At 46.7% G+C, this 18,158-nt stretch overlaps 1 protein-coding gene across 1 annotated transcript in view; it reads left to right on the plus strand.

Moving 5' to 3' along the window:
• LOC105470066 (carboxypeptidase X, M14 family member 2) overlaps positions 1-18,158 on the plus strand; it is a 145,834-nt gene that overhangs the window by 15,459 nt on the left and 112,217 nt on the right. The window contains exon 3 of the mRNA XM_011721812.2: positions 13,297-13,406. Within this exon, the coding sequence (XP_011720114.2) occupies positions 13,297-13,406 (110 nt within the window). The remainder of the gene's footprint in view (positions 1-13,296; positions 13,407-18,158) is intronic.

An 18,158-nucleotide genomic window follows, 5' to 3' on the forward strand; every position in this document is an offset into this window, starting at 1 on the left:
TGGATCGCCTGAGGTTAGGAGTTCAAGACCAGCCTGGCCAACATGGTAAAACCTTGTCTCTACTAAAAATACAAAAATTAGCCAGGCGTGGCAGCAAGCACTTGTCATCCCAGCTGCTCAGGAGACTGAGACAGGAGAATTGCTTGAACCCAGGAAGCGGAGGTTGCAGTGAGCCAAGATCACGCCATTGCACGCCAGCCTGAGTGACAGAGTAAGTCTCTGTCCCACCAAAAAAAAAAAAAAAAAAAAAGGAAACGTGATTTCCTACCAGGATGGAAGTAGGATGGTTTCCCTGACACATGTTGGTGAATGCGAGCTTGCTTGATGCATCTCCCTCGTGCCTTGACTGGAAGAAGTTTGAGGCCTCAATCAGGCACCATACTTGGGGATTGGCCAACTTAATGTATATGTGTGTGTGTTTTAAGCTTGAGGGTTTTTCATTGCATCACAGACAGTTTGGTTTTTTATCCAAGCCCTTGTTATGAGCCTCTTCTCTTCATTGCATAACCAGACAGTTCCCTGGGGCTAAATTGGGTCTTCCTTCTTGGCATCTGGCACAACTATTCCCAGATCTCTGATTCTGGAGGATTTTACCGACATAGTAGACATGATAAACTGCCATGCCTGTATTTCAGACTCCTATGGGAGTGACAGGGGAGGTGAGGGGCTGGAATTGGGACAGAGTCACACCCCTCTTGACAGACGGTGGTTAGGAAGCCCAAGAAATATGGGCGCTGGGAAACCAAAGGTGCCCCTACTCCTTGCTATTTTCCACTTTGTGCTCCATCTCAAACATGCCTAAAAAGTTATTCTTTAGTCTCTAAAATGAAACATGTGCCTTTGAAGGATTTTATAGCATTCCTTTACAATGTGGAGAGTTTTATTTTGTTTTTCTAACAATGGGTTTGTGGCAGGGCCTTCACTGGGTTTGATTAGGGGTCCTGGGCTGGCTGTAGCCTACAGTAGACATGTCTGTAAACTTAGTGTGTTTATGAACACCACATGAGCAGTGTGGCCAGTCTGCAGCTATAAGCTTCAGAAACCTTGGTCTGAAACCATAGGCACAGTGGACTTGTCAGCCTAGAAATACTTCCCAGACAAGGGTTTAGGGGACAGAACTCTGATGTGCTCGGTAGCACCCATAGGTGGCATGAAATTTCATTCATTTGTGTCAGTCACTTGACCCCAAGTGTGGTTCTTATTGACCAAGTACATACTGGTCCATTTATAGGGGAGACATTCTAGGGCTGTACCTCTTCAGAATCCCCATGACAGAGGAGAGTACATGTGCTTCTGTTGCTCTTGGGGAATTTGTTCTTGGCATACTGTGACCTATCTTGTTTCCATCTTCTCAAAGCTTCTGTGATAAAACCCTCTTTATTCTGTATTACTGACTCTGGAATGGATTTAATAGAAAACCAAATTTACCATGTTATGCCCTAAAACTTTATAAAAAAAAATTGGCACTTAAACCACTTGTGGTGGAAGTTGGTCTTATGGTGAACGTAGGTTTCTTTCCTGGCTTATTAAACATTTGACTATGAAAGCAGTAAACACATGCTATAAACTGATCATGTCCCCACAGAATGTGTATGTTGAAATGCCATCCCACAGGGTAATGGTATTTGGGGGTGGGGCCTTTGTGTGTGTGTGGTGGGGGGGCAGGGGGCAGTGATTAGATCATGAGGGTGGAATTCTCATGAACGGGATTAGTGCTCTTATAAAAGAGACCCCCAAGAGCTCCCTTGGCCTTTCCTCCATGTTAGGACACAGGGAGAGGATAGCCACTGTCCATGAACCAGGTCCTCATCAGACACTGAATCTGTTGGTGCCTTGATCTTGGACTTCTCAGCTTTTAGAAATGTGAAAAATAGGCTGGGTGTGGTGGCTCACTCCTGTAATCCAGCACTTTGGGAGGTTGAGGCAGGCAGATCACCTGAGCTCAGGAGTTTGAGACCACCCTGGGCAACGTGGTGAAACCCTATCACTACTAAAATACAAAAAATTACCCTGGCCTGGTGATGCATGCCTCTAGTCCTAGCTACTCAGGAGGCTGAGGCACGAGAATCGCTTGAGCCCTGGAGGTGGAGGTTGCAGTGAGCCAAGATCGTGCCACTGCACTCCAGCTTGGGCTACAGAGTGAGACTCTGTCTCAAAAAAAAAAAAAAAAAAAAAAAAAGGAAGAAAAAAGATATGTGAGAAATAAATTTCTGTTGTTTATAATCTGGTACAGCAATTTGAATAGACTAAGACAAGTACTAGGTACCAAATGAAAAGGCAGTATTTTGCAGTGCCACCTGTCTGTTGGATATCAAGTATCCATATATGCCTGGCTTTGTTTTCAGGCTCACTAATCTTTGTCATTAATGCATTTTTCTACCCATGCTTGAAATATCTCACTTTCTTAATTACCGTAGGTTTATAACAAATCTTGACATCTGGTAGAACAGGACCCATTCTTCTTTAAAAGTTGTGTTTATTCTTGACCCATTATGTGTACTTGTAAACACACACACACACATTTACATCATGTAGTCAAGTTCTACAAAAATGCTCTTGGAATTTTGATTTAGATTTGCATTGATTTTACAAATCAATTTGGGAGAATGAACACATTTACAACATTGACTCTTCTAATCCATGAACATGGTATATCTCTCCACATATTAGACCTTCTTTAATATCTCTCATAGAAATTTATCTCTAGAGGTCTTATATATCTTTTAATAGATTTACCCTTTGATACTTGCTATTCTGTGATACTTTTAATTTCAATTTTCTACTCTTTACTGGTAGACTACAGGTGTATAGTTAATTTTTGAATGTTGATTTTTATATTCAGCAATCTTGCCAAACTCTTATTAATTACATATTATTTGATATTTAAGTACAATATCATGATTTATATGAAATAATGACAATTTTGTTTTTTCCTTTTCAATTTTTATACCTTTATTTTTCTTTACTGTGTTGGCAAAGACCTCCATTCATAAAGAATAGATCTTCCTTGTAGGTTTTAATTCTGCTTCTGTATTTTTAGTTTTCTTGCTATTTGGCCTTATTTAAAATATTTTCCTGTTTATCCTTTTCTTCCGCATTTTTTTGTAGAGGCCATGACTCTTGGATTATACAAAGGATGAACAGTGTCTGGGTGAAATATTTTCCTAGCTATCACATCAAGTTACTTTCAAGGTCACATTATTTCTCTGAGTGTTTTGGATGGTATACCTCCTTTAACGTTCTTTTGGTGGAATTTTTTGTTCTGCACAGACTGTACATTAGTGTTCATTCTTTATTTATTTTTCAGTGAGGCAAGATTCAGCCAGGTTTTCTCCAGGAGGGACAGTCTAAGCCTTTTCTCAGATCTGTAAATGTTGACTAGCTCAAAATGCAGAACCTCCAATACAGCAGAGTTTCCAGTTTCTAGCAGCCTTTTGTCTTTTATATATTTTTGTTCCGAGGTCTCAACTTCAGTCCTCCTTCCTACTTCCAGCCAGTAACCATTACTCCTGCTTCTCCTCAAAGATAACCACCATCAGATACAACTTTTGCCTGTTTTGAACTTAATATTGATAGGATAACACATGGTATGCTCTTTTGTGTCTGACTTCTTTTGCTCAATATGATGTTTATGAGATTCATCTATGTTGTGTATCGCATAGTTCATTTATTTTTATTGATTTATAGTATTCTAGTGCATGACTATACTGCAGGGTATTCATTCTCTTGTTGATGGGCATTTGGATTGTTTTCAGTTTTTGGCTATTATAAATGGTGCTGTTAGGACTATTCTTGAATAAGTCTTTTGGTGTATATGTGAATGCATTTTTGTTGCATGTATACCTATAAGAATTGCTGGATCATAGTGTATGATAAGTACTGCTGGAGATTTTTCCAAACTGATTGTACCAGTTAACACTTCTACCAGCAGTGAATGAAAGTTCTAGTTGCTTCACATTCTTACCAGCATTTGATATTGTCAGTCTTTATTTTATTTTATTCATATTGGCTGATATCTCATTGTGGTCTTAATTTGCATTTTCCTGATGACTAGTGACTAATGCTTACTTACCATTAGGATAACCTCATTTGTGAATACATGCTCAGTTCTTTCGCCTGTTGTTTTTCTTGTTGATTTATAGGAGGGTTTTTGTTTGTTTATTTGTTTTTCTTGAAAATACAATGAATATGAGTCCTGTATCAGATACATGCATAGTGAATATCCCACTTCTTGGCTCACTTTTAACTCTAGTAGAGGTGTCTTTTGAATAACAAATGCTCTTAAATTTAATATAGACCAATCATCAATATTTTCTCTTGTGGTCAGTACTTTTTCCTTTGGGCTAAGAATGTTTTTTGCCCACCCCAAGGTCATGAGATATTTTCATGTTATCCTCTAGTGATAAAGTTTCTTTTTACATGAACATATTTTCATTAAAGTAATCTGATTTAAATAAAAACATTAGGGAAATAATAGTGCAGGTAGTACACGGATGTGGAAAAATTTATGAAGATAATAATTGGCAAGTGCTTGAGGGTTGATAAATGTTCTTTCGAATCAATAATTCCTTTTTTTTGAGCCTTATAAGCAATGTATAAAGAATAGTGTTAGTTTTCCATGATGATGCAGACATAGGGATTATCAGTTATACTGGATCATAATGCAAATTCATTCATTTGGGAACATTGGTTGGGCATTGGGATGAAAACTTGTCATTGCTGCTCTTGAGGCTCACAGCCTGTTCAGGGAGACAGACTAAACTACCACGGTAACAGTGTGGACTTTTCCTAGGAGGTTAGGCTAAAGGCAGGAGTGAGTAGGCTGAGAGGGTTGAGTGCAGGGGAGGAAGTCTTGGGAGGCTTTTCAGATAGAACAGCCCCTGAGCTGGACATTTAAGAAGGAGGTAGGTGATCAGAACCTTTGAGGCTGAGGCTCCAGGTTGACTCCAGATCTCAGCTGCTGTAGCCAGCGTGGACTGGAACCCAATTCTTTGAGAGTATCCTCTGTTGGATCCATTGGGGTCTGGGAAAGAAAATCTCTGAGCTTGTGTAACCTCACAGGTAAAAGACCCCAGTCAGGTTTGCAGGGACTCTCTTCTGAGACTGGTTGTCTCAGAAGAATCACCTGGGAACTTCAGACCAGTGGTGGGTTCCTTTGCTGTCCTATTGATCAGTTTCTGGGAGAGGGGTTAGGACACCTTTCCTTTAAGTTTCTTTGAGATTCTGATGCTCAGTTGGGGTGAGAACTGCTGTCTGGAGGAGCTCAGTGATGAGGGTCTGAAGGATCGTCTCTCCCGTGGTGGGTGTTAAACAGCTTTCCAAGGACAACTAGATAAGGCTGAGATTGGCTAAGAGATTTCCCAAGACCCAGAGAGACACCCTGTCCCTCAGGGAAGCCAGTGGTATCTGAGAAAGGCAGAGAGCTACTGCAGACAGATTTTCAGTGCACTGGGAAGCTGCCTCCACACTTCACTGATCAAAGGGAATGTCAAGTTCAGAAAGGCGAAGGAAATAATTCTGTTAAGTCGAAGCTACTCCATTTATAGGCGGCAATGAAAGCAAAAGTTCAGGAAGGCTGTTAGCTTGTTCCTGGAAGCGCCCATCATGTCTTGAGGCGATCACAGCAGGCCACAGGGCCTTGGACTCTGAACTCTGCTTTGCCAGCGGGAAACGCCTGTCTTGGCTCCAGCCCTTTTCCTGGTGTGACCCCAAACACCACCAAGCAACTTCATTTGTGTTATGCTCTCGAGTTTTCAAGTCAGACGGAGACAGTGTAAAGATTACGCTTGAGCTTTTATAACTCAGACACCTAATGGCTATTTAACGGTGTTCAGCATCCCTGAGTCTCAGCGACGATAAGCGACGATGCCCATCTCTTGGGGTCATTGTGCAGATTCAATGACAGGAGTCTCTAGCTGGTCTGTCTCGCAGTAGTTACCTGCAGGTTTTCCTTGGTGCTCCCCAAATCACTACACTTTTAAAATAATTTTCATGACATGACTCCATAACAGCCCCTACCCCCCAGACAGATTTGGAATACTGAAGGTGGGGTGTTGGGGTCGATGCTAGATTGAGAATTCTTACTTATATGCTATATTCTGACTGTGCCCTAGAATTTCTGGGCCACAAAGGCCCCCATGATCTTAAATGCAACGGACATTTGCAATTTGTTCAAGAGTTGCTGTGCATAGATGGTAATGTATGGTGGTGATGATGATGATGATGAGGACTAATGAATCTGTGCCAGAGGGCAGATGTCTCTTTGGAAAAGTATCTGTAATGCAGAGACTGCTAGCAAGAGACAGATCTAAGGCAGTGCGTGCGTGGGGTGGGGTAGAATGAGGCAGGGGACCCCATGCTCACCTCCCGAAGAATAGAGCATGGGGCTGGGAGATGGCGCCCTGCTCAGCGTGGTGTGTTCTCAGAGAGGCTTTTCTCTTTAAGAGAAAAGCAGATTCATCGTGGATGATTGTCACTCTCCTTTCCTCCAGATTGTGACACATCTCTGATCTCTAATTAATATTTTCCTGAAGTGTTTTCACACTTTTTTCTGTGTTCTCCTCACCCACATGCTTCTCAGGATTAGATCCTTTTTTCTTTCTAGAAGCAACAGAAACTTGATTTAATGGTAAAGGATGAATTTGTTCATTTTAGGGGAGGAACGGGGAGCTCGTCTTGAGGCTGTTGGAACAAATGGGCTCAAGAGTCACTGAGTGATTGACGTTGGAGCCTGCTTCCCTGCAGCCTGGCTGGGAACCCCGGCAGAACACTGCTGAGGGATGAAGAGCTGCCAATGAGTTTCCCACTTATTTCAAGCACTCTTTAAACCTAGTAATTATATCATCAATTGACATTGTAATACAAATATGTTACAGTTCCAACAAAGATTTTTTTAAACTCTCTGATTACAGATATTTAAATTAAGCTTTGAAACCTTGCTTCTCCTCCGTTTTGCTTAGTCACCCATGCAACAGTCGTGTCTTTCTCAGTAATGTTTTCTGAAGGATGGGGAAAAGTCCTAGTCCTTGGAAGTAGTATTGTGATTGACAGTTCCTGGGACCGGGAGCAGATGTTTCTTTGAGAATTTAAAGTCGATGGAATTCTAACCTCTCCTTCTAACTTTGTTATGCTTTTGGAGTTCTTTGACTGGCAGTGTTCTCTGGGCTCATTTTGCGGGAAGTGCCATGCAGTCCTCAGTGTTTGCCGCACCCGCCGGTCACGTGTCTGGTTGCCTTTGTGTCTATGTTTCTGGGCGCCGTGATTCCAGCTGTTCTTTCAGTAAAGGCTTATGGTTATGGTGGGAGTAGGGCACATTTTCTGAATACTCTTGTGTCTGAAAGAGCCCTTAATTACCATGACAATTACCGTGACTATTGACTGTAACTTAGCTGGTAGTGGCTTGCAGATCCCACTTTCTTTTCCTTCAGCCCTTAGAATGCACAGGTTGCTGCTGCAAAGTCTTTGCTATTCTGATGATCACGCTCAATAATCTCCTGGCAGTCCTAGACAAGCCCGGGACTGTGGCTGGGAGACAGTACTTATCTTCTTTCTGCCATCTCTGCCCTTCTTTTGAGATTTCTGGTTTTGAAGACATGGAGGTTTCCTGGATGCTGGTTTCTTCATGCTGTGGATCTTGTCTGGCTGCTGATTGCCTCAGAGAAGCTGCCTAGGGGTTACAGTGTTAGCAGCAGTTCCCCATGGTGGCTGGGGTCCAAAGACCAGGGTGCAGCCCAGAGACTGAAGTGCTGACAATGATGTCACTTCAGGGACCAGGAGTGGCCTTGGGCACTGGCCTAAGGGAGTGGGAGCTGCTGGTTTCTGGTGACTTGTTTGCACTGTGCTCCCTTTGGTCTTTGTCAGCCCAGGGTGCAGCTGAGAGAGGTCTCATCCACTTTTCAAGACCTCTGCAGGCCTGGGAACTGCAGATGTTTTCAAATGTTTTGCTCTAGCCCCTGTGGCTCTGAGACCTCCAGACCATTCTGCAGGTTGAAGATTCCCCAGTCCTCCTCTCTCCGACGTGGCTCAGCATGCTTTGCAAGTGGTTTCCTCATCCTGCATAATTCTCTCCCCACTGTAGTATTGTTCCCCTTAGCCGGAGAACCTGAGGGAGGAGCAGGTCACTTTATTCATTTTAGACGTTGAGTAGACCTGTCAAAAATCTCTAGATGGGCCGGGTGCGGTGGCTCACGCCTGTAATCCCAGCACTTTGGGAGGCCAAGGCGGGTGGATCACTTGAGGTCAGCAATTTGAGACCAGCTTGGCCAGCATGGTGAAACTCCATCTTTACTAAAAATACAAAAATTAGCCAGGCATGGTTGCGGGCACCTATAATCCCAGCTACTTGGGGGGCTGAGGCAGGAGAATTGCTTGAACCTGGGAGGCGGAGGTTGTGGTGAGCCAAAAATCACACCATTGCACTGCAGCCTGGGTGACAAGAGCGAAAATCTGTCTCAAAAGAAAAGAAAGAAAGAAATCTCTAGGATGATGCTCTCAGGGTAGAAAGAAAAGAAGAACAATGAATCAGGTTGAAATATTCTGAAATTCATCAGAGTTAAGTATTAAGTTTGGTGAATATTTCAATATTCTGTATTTTGAATTAATTTAGAATCTTTAAAGCAAAAGATAATTTTCCTGTCTTTTATTTTCTAGTCCTTTACTTCCTGTTCTTTAGCGTAGGAAAACCCTGCCTTTTTCTAAATGTGGAGATTCCTGTGTCAGATGTTCAATATAAGTCTTTAAGATGGGCTTGGGAACTTTTCCTGGGATGCTTTATTCTGATATGGGATTTTTGCCTTGTTGATCTTTGCATAAAGGTATGTGGGATAGTGAGCTTGTGCTTAGACTACTTTATTCTTAAACTTCTTTTTAACTTAACAAATGTTATCAAGTGGGGTTTGGTGAAGGGGGGTAACTCCCAGCTGACTCAGTGGGTAGTTTTATGTGAGCCTGCAGGATGCCGTGCTGCGGGGCATGGCGCCCTGCGTTAGGCAGGGTTGCAGTAACATTTGTGAATTGCCCTGATGCTAATGGAAAACAGGGTGAAGTCAGAGTGAGGCAGACGTGGGATGGAAGGAAGGAGAGGAGGCTATCAAAGGGAAAAATAAAGAATGGAAGACTGATGAAATGAGAACCTTCCAAGTGAAGCTGACATTACTGCTGTGTGCCTGACTGATACTGCGGCCTCTGCCACACGAAAGTGAGGGGACAGAGTCCCGAGGAAGAAGTGGTGACAACCTTGAGGAGATTCTTTTGCAGCAGACATTGGAAGATGACTGGGTATTTGCTTCAGCTGCAGATTGCAGGCGGATTACTCCAGCTGCCGCATTCACACCTGCCTGATGGGAGCCACCAGGTTTCTGAGGCCTGCCCGCCACGTCAATAGGCCGGTCTCCAGACAAGCAAGTGATCTGAGTTTAAACTTGTTTTTTTTTTTTCTTGAGACAGTGTCTCACTCTGTAGCCCAGGCTGGAGTGCAGTGGCATGATCTCAGCTCACTGCAGCCTCCTCCTCCCAGGTTGAAGCGATTCTCCTGCCTCACCCTCCCGAGTAGCTGGGATTACAGGCATGTGCCACCACACCTGGCTAACTTTTATATTTTTAGTAGAGATGGGGTTTCACCATATTGGCCAGGCTGGTCTCGAAATCCTGACCTCAAGTGATCCGCCTGCCTTGGCCTCCCAAAGTGCTGAGATTACAGGCGTGAGCCACTGTGCCCGGCCCTGAATGTAAACTTTGTGCATGTCATTGGACGCCAAGTGGTGTAGACGGTGCCTGTGACACCTCATAGCTGAGGTGTGGGCTCAGAAGGTGGATTGTTACAGGGAAGGGGAGGGGCTCTCTTAGGGAATCAGTCTGAGGGTGACGAGCCTGTGCCGCAGCAGGGGAAAGACTGCCCTCGGGGAGGTGGAAAGCAAAGTCCAAACAAGGAAGGAAGGTCTGGACTGAGAGAGAAGAAGAGAAAGAGCAGAACATTGTGTGATGGAAACCAGGGCCATGCGTGGTGTGGGGGTGGAGGAGTGGCTGAGAGGGAGAGACTGCGGGGCCCAGTATAGAAGAAACAGAGAAGAGGCTGAGGAGTCCCAAAGGGCCACAGAGTGACCAGGGCCACTGTGAATGAATGGAGTCAGGAGCAAAAATCCCAGGAAAGGAAGGGAGAGAGGAAGCGGAGATGGAGGTGTTGCCCCTCTTGGGGTTGGCTAGTAGGAGGAGGCAGTTGGAAGAACCGATAACTCAGAAGCTGGATAAGCCTGCTTGAGCTGTGTTCACACTCAGCTCCGGGCAGCAGATGCAGATGCAGATGCCTGTCCTGTGCCCCGTGTCGGTTTGAATTTGGCATCCCCTTGTTTTGCTAACAGCACCCTGATCCCAGTGGGCAGCCAGGGGACCAGGCGAGTCAGGCCCTCTCTGGAGGCACGCGTGAGGTTGAGTGGAAACTCAGAGGTGTGATAGCAGGTGGACAGTGCCATTGGAATCCACTGTTCTGCTGCCTATATGATGGGAGCTCTGTGCCTTTCCACCCGCACGTGTCCTGTGTCCCGCCTCTGTCCTTCTCACTTTCTGCCATCCCTGTCATTTCTCTAGGGACTTCCCTTCCTGTCTAAGTTGGCTGTGGTTGGTTCCTTACAACCAAAGGGCCGTCGCTCACCCACGCGGATCAGTAACGCTGTCTTTGCCTTTCAAGGACTTTGTGTGTTCTCTGTGTGGAATCTCTAGCTTCTTTGTAAGTGCCACGGGCAATGGAGAAGGCTTCCAAACCAAACTAATGGCTCTAAAAATAGCATCTTCTAATAAGGACAAAAAATCCCAGTGTCAGAGCATTGGGTTCCTGTAAGACCACATTTGCGAGCAGACCAAGTTCGTGTGTGTTTATCTGGGCTCCTCCCGCAAAGTCATCATCTGTGCTGTGGGTGGAGGGAGTGAAGTTATTGGCTTTGCCATGACACCATCACAGGAGTGGACAAGAGTAGCTGTTAGATGTGGCAGCTGCCGGCACTGCTGGCTGCGGGAAACTCAGCCTGTGAGAGGGCAGGCATTGCACTTTTCAGTTGCTGTTAGATGTGCATCCATGAAACACCTCACTTGTGGGCACTTTCTATTCACCCCCTTCTGTATCTTGGCAAGAGGATGTGACAGAGCTTCTGTCTATTGAGAGAAAAGCAATTTTGATGGATATGTAATTTTAGTCAGGTACTTCCTTTTTTGAATTAAAATACTCACATGCATAGGAGTTGTTGTCTTTTTCTGGAAGAAATGTTTTGAATAGCAATTATTGTTGCTTTATTGAGCTGGTACATGATCTATGTATGTCTGCCTGTCCATCTGGTGGGCTATCTGTCCATCTGTCTGTCTCTCACTTTGACTGTATAAATGATATAAATAAAAGTGGCTTTGCTGAAGGAAGTCCATAGAATTTATTGCCTGCTGTGTCTTCTGCCACCAAGGAAGAAGCTGGTGGATGGGAAGACTTTCAACATGGCAGTGAAATAGGTTCGTAAGATGACAGCAGATCCTTTTGGTGTTTCTGGTGCTTGGTTATGTGGGACTGTTGTGGGCATGTATTGAGCACCAGGATGTGGAGGGACAGGACCTGTGCCTGGTTCCCCCCATCACGGTCTGAAACTCCCCAGGTCCCTTGAACCCTGAAACCATAGCTGGCAGAGTAAAGATAAATAGAGGCTATTCCCAGGCCACCAGGAATCGCCTGATAGAACCTGCTGCCTAGCCAGCTTGGTGTCACAGTCAGTTGGTGGGGTCTCTCTCTCAGTGGGTGGGGTCTCTTGGTGGGCAGGGTCTCTCAGGACAGACTGGTTATTCCTGAGAAAGCTGACTGTGTCTAAGGCAGGACAGGCTGAGACCAGGTGATGGGGAAAAGAGCAAGGAGTGAGCAGGAGACGAGGATAAGAATGGGGCACAGTGGGGCAGCAGCCCCAGCTTAGGGAACCCAAGAGCTTGAGCCAGAGCCCAGGCTCCTGGGGCCAGGCTGCAGGATGTCCTGGAGTCCAGCCTCTCAGAAGGGACAGGAGTGTAATGGGTCAGTGGTCTTGACTCTCAGAGCTTGCCCTGGATTCTGACGAGGCCCTCTGGTGGATACCAGTGACCGCTGGGGACTGTGAACTCCAAGAGGAGAGTGGCATTTGACAGAAGGGGCCCATTGTCCTGAGGTGAGAGTGGAGGGCACGGGCCCAGGCTCCCAGCTGTCTCAGAGAGTGACGGGGTGTGGGATTATAACCTGGGCTCAGGGGCCAAGCTACGGAGGTGCCAGACCATGAGAGGGGCAAGGTGGGGCTGCTGGGACAACATGAGAAGGTTCTGTGAGGAGGCAGGGCTGTTGGAGGCGCAGCAGTGAGGATTTCTGAGTATGTAGTGTGAGGATTAACCTTGCTGGTCAGCCACTTGAAGTCCATTTCTGGTAGGCAGGATGGAGAATGACTCTGTGAACATGCGGGACCCAGGAAATACCACCACATGGGTCAGATTCATGTCCTTCAGGCCTGGAAGGTGTGAGGGCCCTGGGGAGGGAAGGGGCATGGTAACCAGGTTTTCCTCTGTGAGGTCAGCCTCAGATGGTTGGCATGCCTGCTGCACAAACGCCCTCAATGCGGGGCCCCCCAGTTCATTGTGTGGCCCCCACTCGCTGCATGGCCTTTCGCATTCACTGTGTGCACCCTTCTGCCTTCACTAAACGCTCTCCCACTCACTGTGGTGGGCGTGGGGGCAAACAGCAGCCCAGGGGTCAGGAGACCCATTCTGGATGCTGCTGTAAACACTGTCATTCTTAAAGACAATGGGCTAGGCTGGGATGATCAAGCACTGGTGTTTTATTCCAGGGGCAAATGGTGTTTACTAGTCGTGCTCCACATTATCCATTTTGCAGAGAATGGAAAACAATAGACTTTTTTTTTCTACTTATATTCCTCTGCTCATTAGCATGCACAATATAAAGGCCAGAGTTGCTGAAGCAAAATCAGCAGGTTCTGATTAATTTGCAGAGCTCCAGTGATGCTTCCTGACTGAGTCACGTTGGGGAAGGATCCTTAATTGGGAACAGCCTCAGACAGTAGCATGGACAGCAAAAAAGAAGGAATATCAGAGCAAAAACACCCCTAAAGCAAATGCCAACAAGAAAGAACATAGGCTTAATGTTGACAGTTCAATCAACCGTGTCTGGAAAGACCGGGCATGCCTGTGGGTGGCAGTTCAGGGGAAAATGGAAAAGCACGCGGCTAGATTTAGAAAATAAGAAACTCATCCCTTTCAGCATCTGTCCTTGTTTTTAACAAGCATTGTCCTTTCCAGGTTGCCCACCTCTTGGTCTGGAAACCTTAAAAATCACAGACTTCCAGCTCCATGCCTCCACGGTGAAGCGCTATGGCCTGGGCGCACATCGAGGGAGACTCAACATCCAGGTACCTGGCCCTGTGGTTGTAAGGATTTTGACCGCTTTGTTTATTGCTCTGGTTCCTTGAGCTTGGGTCAGGCAATGCCCAGGATTTAAAATGCATTAGCCTGAATTCTCACAGTAAGAAAGGATATTGCTGAATGATCCTAATTTTACAGTGAGAGCTCTGAGACTCAGGGAGGCAATGTCTTCTCCAACGACTGTCGTGAGTAAAAGTGAGACCACCAGTACCTGGACCCAGGTTGTTCCTTTTCCGCCCTTTGAACACTTCTCTTCCACATGCTGTTGGTCTGGAAAGGACAGGAGGAGAAGGTGGAATGCCTGGGGCATGGCGGGGCAGAGCCGTGGCACATGAGGCAGTGGCATTTGTCTTCCCTTGCCTCCCTGCCAATGCTTCTTGTCTCTGCCACACACACATCTTCTAGGCTTTCCTGTGGCTCCCTCCATTGCGTTCCCCCAGGTCAAGCCCCAGGCTCCTGGGGCCATGCACATTCTGGCTGGTCTCCCTCTTGGAGGCTCAAGAGCCTTTCTTAACTTGGGCCTCAAGAGTGTCAGGCCTCCCTCTCTGTCAGTCCCATCAGTCCAAGGTCTTGCTCCAGGAAAGTGAGCTCCTCCCTGCACACTCTACATGCCATGCAATTCTTGACTCCAGACCCTTTCTGTAGCAGGTTCCCCTACCAGAAACTTCTACTGCCCAACCATGCCCCACTCACATGAATCCCACCTGATCCATGCGTGAGATTCCTATTGCTATTGTGACAAATAAATGTAGCCTCTTCCCACAAATGTATTGTCTTACGGTTCTGGAGGACAGACGTCTCACTGGGCTAAGTCAAGGTGTGCAGGGCTGTGCTCCTTTCTGGAGACTGTAGGGAGAATCAATTTTCTTCCCCTTGTCAGTCTTGAGAAGTTGCCCTGTTCCTTGCTAGTGGCTCTTTCCTTCTTCAGAGTCAGCAAAGGCAGGTAGAGTCTTCATGTGACCGTCTCTCTGGTTCTCTATTCTGATTTCTTGTTCCCCTTTTGAGGATCCTTGAGATTACACTGGGCCCACCTGCATAGCCTGGGATCATCTCCCTTCCTCAAGCAACCTTCCTTCCATCTGTGACCCTCATTCCTCTCTGCGGTGTAATCTAATATATGCGCAGGTTCTGCAGGTTAGAGTGTGGCCATCTTTGGGTAGGGAGTTATTCTGCCGTCCCATCCCCAGGGTCTTTTTTCCTGCCCCACCTCCTGCCGATCTGTTCTTTCTCAGCTTAGCACTTGATCTCCGCCGTCCCGTGTGGCTCTCTAATGGCACCGTATTCTAATTTTCTTTCTAGAGCTCTTCTGTGTGGGGAGTAGTTTCCAAGTCTCTTTGCACGTGCACCATCTCTGGTCTAGGGAAGGAGGAGGTTCCTTGCCCATGGTCCTGAGGGCCATCAAGGGTACACTCAAAGCTAATGGCTTCCAAGTGGCAGAGGGGACCCCTCACTCCCCCAACAATCTGTATAAATGTGCAAGGGGCTGCTGCTGTGCTGGGAACTGTGTACGAACAGATAAGGTTCCTTCCCAGGGAGCTCATGGGACTGGGGACATCTGAGCCAAGCTCTGACTCCAAGCTTTGCTGTTTCTCCAACCCCACCCCTCAGACTGCACCGCATCAAACAGACTTTCGAACTGTTTAACCTCCGCCACTTTTTAGTTCAGAGGAATTCAGGTAGAACATTTGTAGAACTAACTTTAATGAGATCCGAAGGTTGGTTTATAAATACTCGTGTAAAAAAAGAATAATAACTATTAAGAAATATTTGGATGTGCACAACTGTCAACTGCAAACAAATCTCTTATGTTTTGTGAGAGGATGAACACATGAGCCCTCAAAGCTTGAGCCGGAGCTAAGTTCATGTTCACACAGCGCCTCCAGTACCCTAGAAGGGGATCCAGTCCTCTGAGGAAATAACGGTCAGGCCCAAGCAGGGCGTGTGCAGCCTGTTTTGTGCATTCATCAGGGGAGATGTCATCTGATGCTTTGCATGCTTTCACTATAATTGAAATTATCTTTTGAAAAAGAGAAAGTGTCCATGTTTATTTGTGCTTTTGGTAAAAAATTAAAAGGTCCTGTTAATCCTAAATGTGTTGGGGTTGAATGGGAAGGTTGGGGGGCATGGTGTTTGTGTCCCTTCAGTTGGGAATTCCACCGGCAGAGTGCCAAGCAGGGTGTGCCAATGAGACGTTGTAGGCAGGCATGCTGAGTGCAGACCTTGGCCTTGACATTTCTAGATTGGGGGCCTTTGGAACAATGATCTTATGTCTCTGAGGCTCAGTTGTCTCATCAGAAAGACGAGAGTCCTGATCACTCACAGGTTCCTTGAGTGGTGACCTTAGGTGACTTCTGATTTTAAAACATTCCCTGGATCATCTTCTTCCTCTGTTGAAAGGCTCTGGTGGCTTCCACTTACCATATGAGGAAAGTCCCAGGTTGGCCCTGGGTGACTGGGTCCCTCTCTGAACCTTCATTTACTTATTTCCTTGGGTTTTATCTGTCCCTTCCTTGTGAGTAAGCCCCATGTTAGATGTGGCCTTGTTTCTCCTGCTTGCCCAGCCCCTGGTGCGCAGAATAGCACCTGCAACATGGGAGGTGCACCGAGGACATGCATGGAGACCTGGCTCAGGTGCAGATGGTGTTTATTCACTGACCTGCCTTTGCTGGGCTGCACAGGAGCCTCGCTGTGGATGGGGTATCCAGCAGGGAGCAGCTGGCGAGGCTGTCCTCACTTCATCTTCCTGGCTTCAGGTAGTCCTTCACCCATGGGAGGCTCACCCCAGGCAGACGCCAGGCTCCCCTCGGCGAACGCGTTGACTGAGCGCACTCCCCTGCCTGTGGTCGGGGTGAAAAGGAGGCCGTGTTTGGGAATCACATCAGTGTGAGTTGTCTTCATGGGTTTTTCTTTCTTCAGTGGTGTCTTATTTACCCTGATGCCTTCTCACAGGAAAGTCTCCGTACCTGCTCTTAGACTGGGAAGTCGCTGCTTTAACAGCCAAATCTGGGCCCGCCATCCCTAGCCTCTGGCTCTGACCCCAGTCAGGTACCTGGTGTCAACCCCAGAGAGGGCAGCGTCACTTGCAGTGTGTGTCTGTGGGCTTCGACATACAGCCCCAGTCCCCCATGGGAAGCTCACCAGGCTAAATCGAGGTGTCAGCAGGGCTGTGCTCCTGTGCCTGCTGGTGACACAGGGAAATGGGGACGAGGTCAGCCCACTTTTGTGGTTTGTGTCTTCCACAGCCAGTGCCACATGCAGTGTGGTTCCACTGTCACAGGTGCATAATTAAAGTCAGTGTGCTCCAAAAATACATCTCCCCACACAGAACGGTTTGAAATGCAGTTTAAAAATAACCACATCTTGTCTCACATACGAGTATTTTGTAGGCGTGTTGAGCTAATGGGATTTTGTGATCGAGAAACACCAAGATGTCAGAATTAGAAACTGTGTTTAATACTCTAGTGCAGGCTGTGAGGTGGTTTAGCCCAGCGCTGTGCCAGCCCAGGACTCCATAGGCGCAGATGTGGCTGTGGTCCAGGCTGGAAGGCATGGGGCTCACAGGCTGGGATGCTGGTGCTGGTCACTGCTGACCAGCCGTGTGGCCTTGGGTGAGATGCCCTCATTCTCCGAGGTTCAGTGTCATCATCAGGAAGGTGCAGATCCCACTGCTGGCTCTGCCTCCTTCATGATATTGTGAGGTTCAAAAGGAGTAAAGAAAGATAATTGCCTTTGGCATTTCTCAAATTCATATTCTTATCCATTAGCATTCAGTCTTGCAGCAGACCATTGTGAGGTGCCTGCTATGTGATGGGCACAGAAAGGGCCACGACAAAAAGCCCTAGGAATTCTCTGCCTTCAAGATGCTTCAGTCTCTAGCAAAGGGAGAGTGGGCATCAGCTCCAAGCATTATTGGCACAGTGCTAAGTGCCTTATGTGCGTGATTTCATTTATTCCTCCAACATGGAAGACAGTCCTGTTATTATTACCTCTGCCTTATAGAAAACAGACACAGGGAGCATGGAGTGACTCAGCGCACATCTCCCAGGAGAGGCAGATTAAGAATCCAGGCAGCTTTAAACCTTAAGTTGTTGCTCCTAATGATGCCATAAAACTGCCTCCCAAGTCAACAGATAAAAGTGGTGTAGGTTCGACAGCTGGAATAGTGATCGAACTGTGTACATCTCTCTTTTCTGACAACTGTCTCACATTGATTTATTCATGGGCACCCTTGCCAAATGCTGAGCTGCTTGCAGAAAATGTGACTCTTGCATTTTTGGGTATTCCCCACCCCGTGTGAGCACGGCGTCTGCACATATGGATGCGCTGAATCAACAAAGCTTCCCTGGAGTGGCTGCAGTGCTTAAGGGAGCTTGAGCAGGAGAAGCCTAGCAGGAGGCCGGGCAGGCTGGTCTGCTGTCACATGTGTTTTTCTAGTACATATTTGCCCTGTGTGGTTGGCAGATACAGGGATGATGTCATTATGACACAGAAAAGCAGCATTGGTTCATGTGCAACTTTTGCCAGTCTATGAATGGTCTGTGGGACCGAGTATCAGCACCTGGCCACAGAGTACCCTGTCACGGGTGAGTGTGGAGTCTATGAATGGTCTGTGGGACCAAGCACCAGCACCTGACCACAGAGTGCACTATCACGGGTGAGTGTGGAGTCTATGCATGGTCTGTGGGACCGAGTACCAGTACCTGGCCACAGAGTGCACTGTCACGGGTGAGTGTGGAGTC

The sequence above is a fragment of the Macaca nemestrina genome, chromosome 9, assembly GCF_043159975.1.
Source record: "Macaca nemestrina isolate mMacNem1 chromosome 9, mMacNem.hap1, whole genome shotgun sequence".
NCBI lineage: Eukaryota > Metazoa > Chordata > Mammalia > Primates > Cercopithecidae > Macaca > Macaca nemestrina.